The 16,823-nt window shown below is 41.8% G+C and overlaps 1 protein-coding gene across 1 annotated transcript in view; it reads right to left on the bottom strand.

Annotated features, from left to right (window-relative positions):
• LOC110531219 (voltage-dependent L-type calcium channel subunit alpha-1D) overlaps positions 1-16,823 on the bottom strand; it is a 47,556-nt gene that overhangs the window by 8,194 nt on the left and 22,539 nt on the right. Inside the window, exons 11-34 of the mRNA XM_090185816.1 lie at positions 10,448-10,514; positions 10,335-10,361; positions 10,023-10,183; positions 9,598-9,823; positions 9,022-9,229; positions 8,784-8,904; positions 8,534-8,606; positions 8,331-8,391; positions 7,854-7,911; positions 7,656-7,752; positions 7,410-7,539; positions 7,077-7,136; positions 6,572-6,678; positions 5,459-5,546; positions 3,690-3,797; positions 3,542-3,594; positions 3,264-3,410; positions 2,976-3,177; positions 2,665-2,823; positions 1,277-1,387; positions 1,080-1,163; positions 589-609; positions 218-403; positions 57-122 (exon numbers count right to left, since the gene is read on the bottom strand). Coding sequence (XP_090041942.1) covers positions 57-122; positions 218-403; positions 589-609; positions 1,080-1,163; positions 1,277-1,387; positions 2,665-2,823; positions 2,976-3,177; positions 3,264-3,410; positions 3,542-3,594; positions 3,690-3,797; positions 5,459-5,546; positions 6,572-6,678; positions 7,077-7,136; positions 7,410-7,539; positions 7,656-7,752; positions 7,854-7,911; positions 8,331-8,391; positions 8,534-8,606; positions 8,784-8,904; positions 9,022-9,229; positions 9,598-9,823; positions 10,023-10,183; positions 10,335-10,361; positions 10,448-10,514 — 2,621 coding nt within the window. The remainder of the gene's footprint in view (positions 1-56; positions 123-217; positions 404-588; positions 610-1,079; positions 1,164-1,276; positions 1,388-2,664; positions 2,824-2,975; positions 3,178-3,263; positions 3,411-3,541; positions 3,595-3,689; positions 3,798-5,458; positions 5,547-6,571; positions 6,679-7,076; positions 7,137-7,409; positions 7,540-7,655; positions 7,753-7,853; positions 7,912-8,330; positions 8,392-8,533; positions 8,607-8,783; positions 8,905-9,021; positions 9,230-9,597; positions 9,824-10,022; positions 10,184-10,334; positions 10,362-10,447; positions 10,515-16,823) is intronic.

Genomic DNA, 16,823 nt, shown 5'->3' with positions numbered 1-16,823 from the left:
ACCAGCTGCATTTTAAATACTTTTGAAGGGGATACAATACATGGGAGGAGACCCACCTGCATGCCGATCACAGCGTAGATGAAGAAGATCATAGCAATAAGGAGACCGACATATGGCAAGGCCTGTGAGAGGTAGAAATGTACATTTTATTTACAAAATATAAATCAACACTGTGCATGTCTGTCTATCTTGTCATCTGCCTGAGCATAGCACTGACCTGGAGGGACTTGACAAAAGTCCAGAGGAGGGTTCGAATGCCCTCCCCTTTGCTGAGCAGCTTGACCAATCGCAAGACTCGGAACAAACGGAAGAATGTGATGGATACTTTTCCGCTTTCCTTCTTGGCCCCGGGCGGTGCTCCAGGTACAGCTACAGCTGCGGCTTTGGCTGCGGCCTCAATGGCCTGGACAGAAACACAGAGGTTTAGGGAACAGAAGCTTGTTTTCACACAATTTATTGAGAGAGATTAAAGGAAATATTTTTTTTGAAAGAGAGAGTGACAGAGAGAAAAAGAGAGGCAGAAAGAGAGAGAAGAAGGTGAGAGAGACAGACAGAGAGGAGAGAGTTGTGTCCCTGTCGTGGTCTTACTTCTCCATCCTCATCTCCACCCTTGGAAATAGAAAAAAACAGAAAAATATACATTAGATATCACATATCTGAGCTCTCCAACCCTGTTCCTGCAGAGCTCCCATTCTGTAGGTTTACATTATAACCCTAATCTAGCGCAGCTGATTCTAATAATTAGCTGGTTGATATGATGGTTAGTTATAACGAAGTTTGGAGCGAAAACCTACAGGAGGGTGGCTTTCCAGGAACAGGGCGGGAGAGCCCTGACATATATGAACATCCAACAGTTATTCTGACTGTAGCAAACCCTACACAAGAGTATTATAAAGCAATGTGTTTGTTAAACTGACCTTGAGATGTTACAATGAATAACTGTACACAAATAGTGTTGCAGGTCTATCTTCCAAGCGTTTTCTAAGCATCACATGTTTCCCTAACGTAAAGAAATGGCTGAAGATGCAAGAGATGATGTAACATGAAGTAGCTAAAGGAGATACAGAGATAGTACTCACACTAAGCTCTGAGACCATGATGTCTAGCACACTGCCCACAACTATCAGAGCATCAAAGGTGTTCCAAGCATCAATGAAATATTGCTGGATATACAGACACACACAAACACAGTCAACAGCATGGAACATTAGAACATTGAACATTAGAACACTGTATTGATATCAACATGTGTCCAGTGAAAGCCTGTTGAACTCACATGTGTTCTGAGAGCCAGTAGCTTGATGACCATCTCTATGGTAAATAGGGCTGTGAAGATCAAGTTGAGGATGTCCATCACAGAGTTGAATGTTTTAGACTGCTCATAATGCTGCAGGGCAATACATGTAAACAGTTTATAATCTTATTCCTGTTGTAATATATACTGAACAAAAATGTAAACGCAACATGCAACAATTTCAAAGATTTTACTGAGTTACGGTTCATATAAGGAAATCAGTCAATTGAAATAAATTCATTAGGCCCTAATCTGTGGATGTCACATGACTGGGAATACAGATATGCATCTGTTGGTCACAGATACCTTAAAAAAAGGTAGGGGCATTGATCAGAAAACAAGTCAGTATCTGGTGTGACCACCATTTCCCTCATGCAGTGCGACACATCTCCTTCACATAGAATTGGACAGGCTGTTGATTGTGGCCTCTGGAATGTTGTCCCACTACTCTTCAATGGCTGTGCGAAGTTGCTGGATATTGGCGGGAACTGCAGCATGCTTTCGTACAAGTCCATCCAGAACATCCCAAACATGCTCAATGGGTGACATGTCTGGTGTTTATGCAGGCCTTGGAAGAACTGGGACATTTTCAGCTTCCAGGAATTGTGTACAGATCCTTGCAGCATGGGGCCATGCATTGTCATGCTGAAACATGAGGGGATAGCGGCAGATGAATGGCACGACAATGGGCCTCAGGATCTTGTCACATTATCTCTGTGCATTCATATTGTCATTGATAAAATGCAATTGTGTTAGTTGTCCATAGTTTGTGCTTGCCCATATCGTAACCCCACCGCCACCATGGGCCACTTTGTTCACGACGTTGACATCAGCAAAGCGCTTGCCCACACAACGCGATACACGTGGTCTGCGGTTGTGAGGTCAGTTGGACCTACTGCCATATTCTCTAAAACGATGTTGGAGGCGGCTTATGGTAGAAAAATGAACATTCAATTCTCTGGTAACAGCTCTGGTGGACGTTCCTGCAGTCAGCATACAAATTGCATGCTCCCTCAAAACTGTGGCATTGTGTTGTGTGACAAAACTGCACATTTTAGAGTGGCCTTTTATTGTCCCCGGGACAATGTGCACCTGTTTAATGATGTTTAATCAGCTTCGTGATATGCCACACCTATCAGGTAGATGGTTTATCTTGGCAAAGGAGAAATGCTTACTAACAGGGATGTAAATACATTTGTGCACTAAATTTGAGAGAAATAAGCTTTTTGTGCGCATGGAAAATGCCTGGGATATTTTATCTCAGCTCATGAAACATGGGACCAACACTTTACATGTTGTGTTTATATCTTGGTTCAATGTACATTATGCATACATTATGACTAGGTGTAGTTGAAACTGCAGTATTGTACCTGTACAGCCAAGGTGAGGGTGTTGAGAAGAATTAAGACAAACATGATGTACTCAAACTGGCTGGAGGCGATGATTTTCCAGAACTTTAGCTGGGATGGGTTTCTGGGAATGTAGATCTTGATGGGCTTGGCTTTCAGAGCGTACTGTACACATTGCCTCTGTGGAGGGCAGGACAGGAGACACAGGGAAGGTGGGAGGTGAAGTGATCACTCGCATTCTCAGTAGACTGAATGCCTTTGACATGATAAGGTACAGTAGCTTTGTGATTGTGATGAACGTAAAAATAAGTTCATCAAGGAAAAGGACTAACTTGATTTTTGTTCAGTTCACAGTTTTTGAACTCAGATTCTCCCTGTTCACGGAACGTGATGATGACGAAGCCCACGAAGATGTTCATCATGAAGAAGGCGATGATGATGATGTAGATGATGAAGAATATGGAGATTTCCACACGGTAGTTGTAAATAGGGCCATGGTTCGCTGCATTGGCGTCGATGGCCTTGTACAGCAGCCTACGAGTTTATAATGGGAGAGATGAAAACTTTAATATATAAACAGATAGTCATCATATGTACTAATGTGTGGTCTTGGTACTCACTGCGGCCAGCCTTCAAATGTAGACACAGTGAACAGGGCCAGCATGCCCTGCAGCACATTGTCAAAGTTGAATTCACCGTTTTGCCATTTCCTCTCTCTCACCATAGGGTGATTCATATCACCGTCCTTATACACCACAAACGTTCCCCTAAAACGCGGACACACACGCACACAAAGCTATACTTATTAGTAAATCACATATACTGTAGTATGTCATGACAGAAATTTGAGTGATGCATTGGCTAAAAGACAAATAAATGACAAAATATTAAGTCTTACATGCACTCATATGGAGTGTGTTTAGCTTCATCAGTGCAACTGTAGAATCTTCCCTGTAATACACAGAGCAGAACAACACATGGCTTTATAAGGAGAAGACAACATACAGAGTATTTTCAAAGTACTGCTAAAAGCAATGACCAAGTACCTTGAAGAGCTGCACTCCAATACAGGCAAACATGAACTGGAGGAGCGTTGTGACGATCAAGATGTTTCCGATTGTTTTGATTGCCACAAACACGCACTGCACTACATTCTGCCAACAAAAGCAGAAACAAGACCACGTTTGCAGTTACAGTTGAAGTCAGAAGTTTACATACACCTTGGCCAAATACATTTAAACTCAGCTTTTCACAATTCCTGACATTTAATCCTAGTAACAATTCCCTGTCTTAGGTCAGTTAGGATCACCACTTTATTTTAAGAATGTGAAATGTCAGAATAATAGCAGAGAGAATGATTTCTTTCTTTCATCACATTCCCAGTGGGTCAGAAGTTTATATACACTCAATTAGTATTTGGTAGCATTGTCTTTAAATTGTTTAACTTGGGTCAAACGTTGCGGGTAGCCTTCCACAAGCTTCCCACAATAAATACATTTTGGCTAATTCCTCCTGACAGAGATGGTGTAACTGAGTCTGGTTTGTAGGCCTCCTTGCTCGCACACGCTTTTTCAGTTCTGCACACAATTTTCTATAGGATTGAGGTCAGGGCTTTGTGATGGCCACCCTATACCTTGACTTTGTTGTCCTTTAAGCCATTTTGCCACAACTTTGGAAGTATGCTTGGTGTCATTGTCCATTTGGAAGACCCATTTGCGACCAAGCTTTAACTTCCTGTGACTGATGTCTTGAGAAGTTTCTTCAATATATCCACAACATTTTCCATCCTCCTGATACCATCTATTTTCTGAAGTGCACCAGTCCCTCCTGCAGCAAATAACCCCCACAACATGACGCTGCCACCCCCATGCTTTGGATTGCAAGCCTCCCCCTTTTCCTCCAAACATAATGATGGTCATTATGGCCAAAGAGTTCTATTTTTGTTTCATCAGACCAGAGGACATTTCTCCAAAAAGTACAATCTTTGTCCCCATGTGCAGATGCAAACTATAGTCTGGCTTTTTTAATGGCTTCTTCCTTGCTGAGCGGCCTATCAAGTTATGTTGATATAGGACTTGTTTTACTGTGGATATAGATACTTTTGTACCCGTTTCCTCCAGCATCTTCACAATGTCCTTTGCCGTTGTTCTGGGATTGATTTGCACCAAAGTACGTTCATCTCTAGGAGACAGAACACTTCTCCTTCCTGAGAGGTATGACGGCTGCATGGTCCCATGGTGTTTATACTTGCGTACTATTGTTTGTACAGATGAACGTGGTACCTTCAGGCGTTTGGAAATTGCTCCCAAGGATGAACCGTACTTGTGGAGGTCTACAATTTTTTTCGGAGGTTTTGGCTGATTTTTTTTTATTTTCCCATGATGTCAAGCAAAGAGGCACTGAGTTTGAAGGTAGGCCTTGTTATACATCCACAGGTACACCTCCAATTGACTCAAATTATGTAAATTGGCCTATCAGAAGCTTCTAACGCCATGACATCATTTTCTGGAATTTTCCAAGCTGTTTAAAGGCACAGTCAACTTAGTGTATGTACATTTCTGACCCACTGGAATTGTGAAACAGTGAATTATAAGTGACATAATCTGTCTGTAAACAATTGTTGGAACAATTACTTGTATCATGCACAAAGTAGATGTCCTAACCGACTTGACAAAACTATAGTTTGTTAACAAGAACTTTGTGGAGTGGTTGAAAAACTAGTTTTAATGACTCCAACCTAAGTGTATGTAAACTTCCGACTTCAACTGTAGTTGAGAGAGCAAGAGAGAGGTGGTCAAAGTATTCAAATGATTACCTTGAGTCCTTTAGCTCTGTTGATTGCTCGAAGAGGCCTGAGCACTTTGAGTACCCTGAAAATCTTGACCACAGAGATAGCGCTGGAACTGAGAATATAAGAGGAGGCAGATAAGTGTGAGAATGAATCACAAAGACTTGTTCTTGTCTGACCAGCAGAGAGTGCTGTTACAGTATTATGTCAATATAACACATCGATACACGACACACACACACCGACAGCTGATCAAATCTTACATCCATCTGCATAGCTAGCTAACTACCTTGTGATGGCCTTTGATCCAATGGTCCATTGAAAAGCATGGTACAGCTCCAGTATTTTCGACCAACCTTTACTTGCCGATACTTTTCATAATTCCTGTTTCGGAAGGCACCAGTGTCTTCTGTTTCCAGTTGCAGGTGAAACTCCAAAAAACAGAGAATATTCAGAGAAATATTAAATCCACTTTTTGCACCTCGAGAGGAGGTTCCTCACCATCTTAGTTGCCGGACATCTGGCATTTTACAACATCTTTGTCATTTCTAAGCAATGTGGCAGTAGCCACATGTAGAAGATGATGACAGCACATCACGCAGAGCGACTCAAACAACACACACAAATATTTACACACATGTGAAAGGCCATTCTCACTCGATACCAGGGTTGAGGAGTAACTGATTACATGTACATGCAATCAGTTACATTTAATATGATTACAAAAACTGTAACCAGTTACATTACCAGCAAAGATATTGTAATCAGATTACAGATACTAGAGTTTGGGTAATCCAAATGTTAATCCAAATGTTCCATTACTGATTACAATTTTAGACAGGTAACTAGTAACTGCAACAGATTACATTTAGAAAGTAACCTACCCAACCCTGATCAATAGAAAAAGTGGATTTAATATTTTTCTGAATATTCTCTGGTTTTTGGAGTTCCACCTGCAACTGGAAACAGAAGGTTTATAAGACACCAGAGCCTTTCAAATAATAAAGGCAGTATTGGCAAGTAAAGGTTGGTTGAAAGTTATTGTACTATATTGTCAATGGACCCCCTGCTTCACCTCAGGCACAAGCTTTAAAGCTGGAGGTTCAAGCCTGCTGAGCTAACATTCTGACAGATACTCACTGGAGGAAGAAGGACGCGAGCGACACACTGACAACCAGTAGGTCCAGAAGATTAAAGGCATTCCTACAGAACGATCCAGGATGAAGGAACGCACCGAAAACTGTCACCTAGAGAGGGAGATTAAATCACAAGAGTTACGGGGGATTCTAAATGGCACTTACAATGCCATGTGTACAACTATATATGTTTACAGATAGACATAAAGCTCAGTGTAGGCTGGTGGGAGGAGCGATAGGAGGATGGGCTCATTGTAATGGCTGGAATGGAATAAATGAAATGGGGTCAACCATGTGGTTTCCATATGTTTGAAGTGTTTGATACCGTTCCATTGATTCCATTCCAGCCATTACAATGAGCCTGTTCTGCTATAGCTCCTCCCCCCGTCCTCCACTGATACAGCCACTGCCAGCAGGAAAGATAGCCTATGCAGAACATTGTCAATTCACAATGAAGGAACATTCCAAAAGGAAGTAAATATAACAAAACATATTTGGTCCTATTTTACCTTCAATATAATTTCCACAGTGAATATGGAGGTGAATGCATAGTCAGCATAGCCAAGCATCTGAGGATAGACAAGATATCCTATGTCAGGATTATGACAGCCATATTGAAACACTATTTGCTGGTGGCCGGTGTAATGTGAGTGAGTATGAGAACAGTAGTTTTGGTTGAAACTGTTGATCAGTGGCGGTAGATGTGTGGCAGAGTTGAGTGAGAACAGTCGAATCAATGACAGTTATATATTGATTGGGCAGTAGTTTGTGTTTGGTTGTGAGGTCGAGACTGACTGTTGGCTGAGGAGATATCTAGAGGCTCTTTAGTTTCTTTGCCTTACGTTGTTCCTAAAGGAGTGAGCTCTGATTGGATCCTCAGCAGCCAGAGAAATGCTACTGGCGATGATGAAGACAAGGATGAGGTTGGTGAAGTAGGAGTGGTGGATGAGGTTGTGACAGGCCACTCGGAGGCTGAGGGGAGAGGAGAGAACATGCAAATTATATGGGTGCTCTGAAATGGCACACAATTCCCTATATAGTGTACTACTTTTGACTAGGACCCATAGGGCTCTATGGCTTTGACTTACCAGTTTCTCTTTCCAAGAATGAAGAAGGAGCTACCATCTGGAATGGGTTCAATCTTCTCTTTTGGAGCGGAAAATTCAGGCTTCACAGGCATAATTCCTAGAGAGAGAGGGGAGTTGATCAGATCAGAAGTTTTAGATAACAATTCATGTGTCACAGTCTGATGAGGAACCATCTGAGGTATATGGAACAAAACTTACCCTCCAGACCCTCAATGGCTCTCAACTCCTCATTCTCCTCCCAGTCATCCATCTCATTCTGCACAAGGAAAGAGTGAGCAAAAGAAATGCAAACATGAGATAATTGTTCATCTTTAAAACACTGAGGATCACAGGCCGTGACCGGGAGTCGCATATGGCGGTGCACAATTGGCCCAGCGTTGTCCGGTTTAGAGGAGGTTTTGGCCAGGAGGGCTCTAGCAACTTGACGCCTGCAGGATGACTTCGGTCGTTAGTTGAACAGCGTTTTCTCCGACACATTGGTGCAGCTGGCTTCCGGTTTAAGCGAGTGTTAAGAAGTGCGGCTTGGCGGGTCATGTTTCAGAGGACGCGTGACTTTAAATTCACCTCTCCCGAGCCCGTTGGGGAATTGCAGCGATGAGACAAGAGGGGGTAAATAATAAAATAAAATACAAATAATTGTGTATTGGTCCCCTGAAACAACATCTAGGTACATACCGCTGCATCTTCCTCTTTGTCTTCGTCATCATCCCAGTCCTCTTCCTCCTCCTTTTTCTCTCTGAAAAGCCATTCATTCAGCACTTGGTCTTTGTTCACCATCTACATATCATCCTTATTACTGATGCTACTTAGAGATGTCCAGTACTAAGCCCAGACCATCAAATTATACCTTTTCTTTGTCTGCCTTTTGTGATACTTACTCTACTTTCTTTTTTCCCCCATCTCCTGCCAAATTGTCCACAGCGATAGCCAAGAAGACATTGAGCAGGATATCTGATCAAGAGATATTAAGGAACTGACGAAGAGCCTGAGAACATCAGTGAATACAGATCAGTACAGTCTGTATCTTCTAGAGTACTTCTTAATAGAGGCTTGTGTACATTAAATGGCTTTGTACAAATGTGGATTATGGAATAACCAACAGTCTGTCTTGGTAAACAGAAAGGATACAGTTACCGACAACAAAGAGGGAGACAAAGTAGATGCACACGATCATCTGTGGGAAGACTGGCCCGCCATAAGCCATGATCCCATCATACATCACTGCATTCCAGTCCTCTCCTGTAAGGATCTACAGAGGAAAATGGTAGAGATAGAGAGAGGGAGAGACAGACAGAAAGAGGGGGTCTGTAAGGAAAAGCACATGCAATGTGATTGTAGTGTGAAGGGTATTAGAAGTATAAGTCACCTGGAAGCAGGTGAGCAGGGCCTGGGGGAAAGTGTCAAACGTGCTCCTCTTCATCTGAGTCTCATCAAAGTTGAATTTGCCCCCAAACAGCTGCATACCCAGCAGGGAGAAGATGATTAGAAAGAGGAAGAGCAGGAGCAGTAGAGAGCAGATAGCCTTCATGGAGTTGAGCAGTGAATTGACCAGGTTTGACAGGGCTGCCCAGTGCCTAAACAGGAGACAGATGGTTTCAGTGTTTGAGGGTAAAGAATCAAGGTATGCAGTACCCTTCCATATGGAATTCATGCATGCAAAGCATTTAATCAATTGCAGAGAGTGACATTTCAGAGAGTTCCTTCAGAAGTACATTTGATTTGCATAGCAGCGTTTTCTGGAAAGATCTGGGACCAGTCTAGCAAGACAACACAAACAGATCTGGGACCAAGCTAGCAAGACAACATACACAGATCTGGGACCAAGCTAGCAAGACGACACAAACAGATATGAGACCAAACTAGCAAGATGGCACAAACAGATCTGGAATCAAGCTAGCAAGACAGCACAAACAGATCTGGGACCAGGCCAGCAGTTACCTACCGTGTCACTTTGAACACCCTGAGCAGGCGGACACAGCGCAGCACAGAGATGCCGATGGGAGGGATGATCTGCAACTCAACCAGGACCGTCTCCAGGATGCCACCACACACCACAAAGCAGTCGAAGCGGTTAAACAGAGCCAAGAAGTGGATCTGGAAACCGAAACTGTACATCTTCAACAGCATCTCCAGCGTGAACAACATCAAGAGGATCTTATTGGCCCGCTCTGAAGGAAAGACAGAGAAAATGAAGGTTATTTATTTATTTACTGTTCCTGACCATTTCAACCTGCTGAATTAGAGAAAATGACCCAGAGAAAAAGAGAGAGGGGAGGAGGACGTAGAAATAAATAGAAAATAACAGATACAGGTAGGTGAAGACAGAAAGTAGAACAGATAGATGTAGAGAAGAGAGTGGATCCTGACCCTGCATCTCGGTGAGCCACTTGGGCTGGCCGTAGTGTTCAGAGGCGCTGGCTGCAGTGTTGAGAAACACCAGAAGGAGCACCAGCCAATAGAAGTTCTGGGATTTGACTGCTACACGACAGTTTTTCCGAAAGGCATGGTTCAGTTGGCATAGCTGGTCACTGAGCGAGGAGAGAATCAGTAGACACGTTATATGAGGAGCGGAAGGGTCAGAAACAGGCTTTGTTAAAAGTCTGTAGTGTAGTGTACACTTTTTCTTAAACTGAAAATAAAACCTTGTGTATATTCTTAGAGGTATCCTGCTCCACTTACCAGAAACTGTTGGCCATCATTTTAGCCCTACAAAAAAAGAAGGAAGAACCATTAAAATATCACCATTGATAACAACGACAAATTAAAAAATTAACATTTGTTTATTTCCTTACATTAGAGATGCGCAGCAGCCATTGTCGTCATCTAAATATGCTCCAAATTCAGAGTCTGAATCCGATTCTGTTGAACACAGAGCCATAGATTCGATTTTCTGTTGTTGTTTTTATTAGAACCTTCATTAGTCTTACTGGGGTCCGACACTTAATGAAAAAGAACTGGAAAAACCCTTGAACATGAACATGTGTGTAGGCATCGATCAGTTAAACATACAGTCCATTGGGAAAGTATTTTGACACCTTCACATTTTGTTACCTTACAGCCTTACAGCCTCAAAATTATTATATCTTTTAAATCTCATCAATCTACACACAATACCCTATAATGAGAAAGAGAAAAGTTTTTTTTTTTGCAAGTTAATTAAAAAAACAACCCAGAAATAACTATTTATTTATTTTGTTTATTTCACCTTTATTTAACCAGCTAGGCAAGTTGAGAACAAGTTCTCATTTACAATTGCGACCTGGCCAAGATAAAGCAAAGCAGTTCGACACATACAACAACACAGAGTTACACATGGAGTAAAACAAACATACAGTCAATAATACAGTAGAAACAAGTCTATATACGATGTGAGCAAGTGAGGTGAGATAAGGGAGGTAAAGGCAAAAAAAGGCCATGGTGGCAAAGTAAATACAATATAGCAAGTAAAACACTGGAATGGTAGATTTGCAGTGGAAGAATGTGCAAAGTAGAAATAAAAATAATGGGGTGCAAAGGAGCTAAATAAATAAATAAATAAATACAGTAGGGAAAGAGGTAGTTGTTTGGGCTAAATTATAGGTGGGCTATGTACAGGTGCAGTAATCTGTGAGCTGCTCTGACAGCTGGTGCTTAAAGCTAGTGTGGGAGATAAGTGTTTCCAGTTTCAGAGATTGGTTTGGGGGTGACCAGAGAGATATACCTGCTGGAGCGCGTGCTACGAGTGGGTGATGCTATGGTGACCAGCGAGCTGAGATAAGGGGGGACTTTACCTAGCAGGGTCTTGTAGATGACATGGAGCCAGTGGGTTTGGCGACGAGTATGAAGCAAGGGCCAACCAACGAGAGCGTACAGGTCGCAATGGTGGGTAGTATATGGGGCTTTGGTGACAAAACGGATGGCACTGTGATAGACTGCATCCAATTTGTTGAGTAGGGTATTGGAGGCTATTTTGTAAATGACATCGCCGAAGTCGAGGATTGGTAGGATGGTCAATTTTACAAGGGTATGTTTGGCAGCATGAGTGAAGGATGCTTTGTTGCGAAATAGGAAGCCAATTCTAGATTTAACTTTGGATTGTAGATGTTTGATGTGGGTCTGGAAGGAGAGTTTACAGTCTAACCAGACACCTAGGTATTTGTAGTTGTCCACGTATTCTAAGTCAGAGCCGTCCAGAGTAGTGATGTTGGACAGGCGGACAGGTGCAGGCAGCGATCGGTTGAAGAGCATGCATTTAGTTTAGTTTTACTCCAAGAGCAATTGGAGGCCACGGAAGGAGAGTTGTATGGCATTGAAGCTTGCCTGGAGGGTTGTTAATACAGTGTCCAAAGAAGGGCCAGAAGTATACAGAATGGTGTCATCTGCGTAGAGGTGGATCAGAGACTCACCTATGTATTATCAACTATCAACTATGTATTCAGACCCTTTACTATGAGACTCGAAATTGAGCTCAGGTGCATCCTGTTTCCATTGATTACCCTTGAGATGCTTCTACAACTTGATTGGAGTCCATCTGTGGTAAATTCAATTAATTGGACATGATTTGGAAAGGCACACACCTGCCTATGTAAGGTCCCACAGTTGACAGTGCATGTCAGAGCAAAAACCAAGCCATGAGGTTGAAGGAATTGTCCATAGAGCTCCTAGACGGGATTGTGTCGAGGCACAGATCTGGGGAAGGGTACTATAAAATGTCTGCAGCATTGAAGGTCCCCAAGAACACAGTGGCCTCCATCATTCTTAGATGGAAGACGTTTGGAAACACCAAGACTCTTCCTAGAGCTGGCCACCCGGCCAAACTGAGCATCGGGGGAGAAGGGCCTTGGCCATGTAGGTGAATTAGAACCCGATGGTCACTCTAACAGAACTCCAGAGTTCCTCTGTGGAGATGGGAGAACACTCCAGAAGGACAACCATCTCTGCAGAACTCCACCAATCAGGCCTGTATGGTAGAGTGGCCAGACAGAAGCCACTCCCAGTAAAAGGAACATGACAGCCCACTTGGAGCTTGCCCCGAAAGTACTCTCAGGCCATGAGAAACAAGATTCTCTGGTCTGATGAAACCAAGATTGAACTCTTTGGCCTGAATTCCAAGCGTCAAGTCTGGAGGAAACCTGGCATCCTCCCTATGGTGAATATTGGTGCTGGTAGCATCATGCTGTGGAGATGTTTTCAAGCGGCAGGGACTGGGAGACTAGTCAGGTTTGAGGATAAGGTGAAGGGAGGAAAGTACAGAGACATCCTTAATGAAAACCTGCTCAGGATCTCTGACTCAGGAGCTCAGACTCCCATCCGTAGCACGTGCTACAGCAGGTATATTTCACTGGTCATCACCTGTTAAAAGATTTTATGAAGGTTTAAGATAAATGATTAAATAATTATACCCGGAAACTTAACCATTAGGGTTTAGAGGTTATGTAGTATGAACAAGGAGTAATTAAAAATAATAAACACAGCTCCAACTAGGTTGGAGGGGGGAAGAGAGGAATGTTTGTGTGTGTCTAATGAAAACAAAGAGAATCCTTAACCTGTTTGAACCGACCTGACTGTAAATCTGGGGAGATAAGATAGGACAGGTAGAGTCCCTCCAGGCCTCTAGTATCTGGGGGAGCCTGGAACTGTCAGCTGAGTGGTTATAAACTGTGGTGAGACTCATGAGAAAATCCCTATGTTGGTGTGTATGTATGTGCATAGGTTAGCATGGTATAAAATAAATGTATTTGTGTGTGTACGGCGGAGCTCTCGCAAATAAACCTGGATCTGATCAATTGTGAGCTGGGAATTCTGTCTGTTTTATTTAAGACCAAAACTTTACAACCTCTGGGTATCAGACAGATAGAGATAATTGGAATTTATTAACATTGATTACAAAATTACTGAACATCACCAAAGCCAACTCCTCCTTTGGCTGCCTTTCCTTCCAGTTTTCTGCTGCCAATGACTGGAACGAATTGCAAAAATCGCTGAAGTTGGAGACTTATATCTCCCTCACTAACTTTAACCTCTCTGGGATATGTGGGACGCTAGCATCCCACTTGGCCAAAAGCCAGTGAAAATGCAGAGCGCCAAATTCAAATAAATTACTATAAAAATCAAACTTTCATGAAATCACACATGTAAGATACCAAATTAAAGCTACACTTGTTGTGAATCCAGCCAACATGTCAGATTTCAAAAAGGCTTTTCGGCGAAAGCAAACAATGCTATTATCTGAGGATAGCACCTCTGTAAACAAAGACAGAAAAGCATATTTCAAACCTGCAGGCGCGACACAAAACACAGAAATAAAAATATAATTCATGCCTTACCTTTGACGAGCTTCTTTTGTTGGCACTCCAATATGTCCCATAAACATCACAAATTGTCCTTTTGTTCGAGTAATTACGTCGATATATATCCAAAATGTCCATTTATTTGGCGCGTTTGATCCAGAAAAACACTGGTTCCAACTTGTGCAACGTGACTACAAAATATTTCAAACTACTTTTGTAATACAACTTGAGGTATTTTTTTAACGTAAATAATCGATAAAATTGAAAATGGGATGATCTGTGTTCAATACAGGAGGAAAACAAACTGTAGCTAGCTTTCTGGTCATTCGCCTCTAACAGTACACTTGAAGTTACCCTCGTTCTGAACAGTGCTACTTCTTCATTACACAAAGGAAAAACCTCAACCAATTGCTAAAGACTGGTGACATCCAGTGGAAGCGGTAGGAACTGCAAGAAGGTCCCTTAGAAATCTGGATTGCCAATGAAAACCCATTGAAAAGAGATTGACCTAAAAAAAAAATCTGAATGGTTTGTCCTCGGGGTTTCGCCTGCTACATAAGTTCTGTTATACTCACAGACATGATTCAAACAATTTCAGAAACTTTAGAGTGTTTTCTATCCAAATCTACTAATAATATGCATATCTTATTGTCACGACTTCCGCCGAAATCGGCCCTTCTCCTTGTTCGGGTGGTGTTCGTGGGTCGACGTCACCGGCTTTCTAGTCACCATCGATCCATGTTTCAGTTTCGTTTTGTTTTGTCTGTATTACACACACACCTGGTTTCTATCACATATCACGTTCCTTATTTAACCCTCTGGCATACATTCCTGTTCTGTCCGTGATTGTTTATGTCATTAGTGGTTGTGTTTTGTGCTAGTGTTTTTGCATGTTCCTATTTGGAATTTTGCTTGATATTTTGAGTAAACTCAGTTATGTTACTCAATACCTGTGTCCTGCGCCTGACTCCACTATAACTCTGCACCCAATCGCTGACACTTATCTTCTGGGGATGAGTAGCAGGCAGTTGAATTTGGGCATGCATTTCATCCGGACGTGAAAATACTGCCCCTGTCACCAAGAAGTTAAGCGTCAGCTTACCGATCGCTGCAGCTGTACATAACCCATCTGTAAATAGCCCATCCAACCAACTACCTACCTCATCCATATATTTGCTTTTCTGCTCTTTTGTACACCAGTATTTCTACTTGCACATCCTCATCTGCACATATCAATCCAGTGTAAATGGCTAAATTGTAATTACTTCGCCACTATTAGCCTATTTATTGCCCTTCCTCCTTACTTCATTTGCACAAACTGTATACACATTTTCTATTGTGTTATTGACTATACGTTTGTTTATCCCATGTGTAACTCTGTGTTGTTTTTGTCGCCCTGCTTTGCTTTATCTTGGCCAGGTCGCAGTTGTAAATGAGAACTTGTTCTCAACTGGCCTACCTTGTAAATAAAGGTGAAAATATGTATATAATAATAATAAACTCTGGTGAAGATATACCCAAGAAGACTTGAGGCGGTAATCGCTGCCAAAGGTGCTTCAACACAGTACTGAGTAAAGGGTCTGAATACTTATGTAAATGTTATATTTCAGTTTTTATAAATTAAAAAAAGTAAAGTGGTCTGAATACTTTCCAAATGCACTGTACATGTCAATACATACACACAAAAAGTAGGTCACATAAGGGAAAGGCATTGGAAAGGCAAGTGTTGCTTTATTCTTTATGCTTTATTCTTTAAAAAAATAATAATAATTGCGGTTCTCTTGTGCTATATGAGATGGAAGGGAGTTCCATCCAATCATGGCTCTATATAGTACTGTACATTTCCTTGAATTTGTTCTGGACCTGGGGACTGTGAAAAGACCACTGGAGGCATGTCTGGTAGGGTAAGTGTGTGTGTCAATCATGTGTGTAAGTTGACTATGCAAACAATTTGGAATTAATGTTTGTTATTATTACTCTTTGCCAAGAGGGACTGGCATGCAAAATATTGATATTAGCCCTCTGATTGTAATGAAGAGCAAAATGTGCAGCTTTGTTCAGGGCCAGCTGCAACTCAACTGGGTCTTTCTTTGCAGCAATTGACTATATGACTGGACAATAATCAAAATAAGATCTAACTAGAGCCTGCAGGACTTGCTTTGTGGAGTGTGGTTTTAAAAAGCAGAGTATCTCTTTATCACAGACAGTTCTCTCCCCATCTTTACAACCATTGAATCAATATGTTTTGACCATGACAGTTTACAATCTAAGGTAACACCAAGTAATTTAGTCTCCTCAACTTGCTTAACAGCCACACCATTCATTACCTGTTTCAGCTTAGGGAATGATTTGAACCAAATACAAAGCTCTTAGTTTTAGAGATGTTCAGGACCAGTTTATTACTGGCCACCCATTCTAAAACTGACTGCAACTCTTTGTTTATGGTTGTAGTGAATTCACTAGCAGCGGTTGCTGACGCATATAGAGTTGAATTATCAGCATGCATGGACACACAGGCTTTATTTATTGCCAGTGGCAGGTCATTGGTAAACATAGAAAATAGTAGAGGGCCAAGAGAGCTGCCCTGTAGTACACCCCACTTTACATATTTAACATTCGAGAAGCTTCCATTACAGGAATCCCTCTGTGTTCTATTATATAGATAGCTCTGAATCCACAATATGGCAGGTTGAAAAGCCATAACACATACATTTTTTCAACATGAGGTTATGGTCAATAATATCAAAGCACACTGAAATTTAACAGTAAAGCTCCCACAACCTCCCTATTATCAATTTCTTTCAACCAATCATCTGTAATTTGTGTCAGTGCAGTACATGTTGAGTGCTCTTCTCTACAAGCATGCTGAAAGTCTGTAGTTAATTTGTTTACAGAGAAA

The sequence above is a fragment of the Oncorhynchus mykiss genome, chromosome 9 (assembly GCF_057628025.1).
Source record: "Oncorhynchus mykiss isolate SJ-2025 chromosome 9, ASM5762802v1, whole genome shotgun sequence".
NCBI lineage: Eukaryota > Metazoa > Chordata > Actinopteri > Salmoniformes > Salmonidae > Oncorhynchus > Oncorhynchus mykiss.
This window is presented reverse-complemented; position numbering and strand designations above follow the sequence as displayed.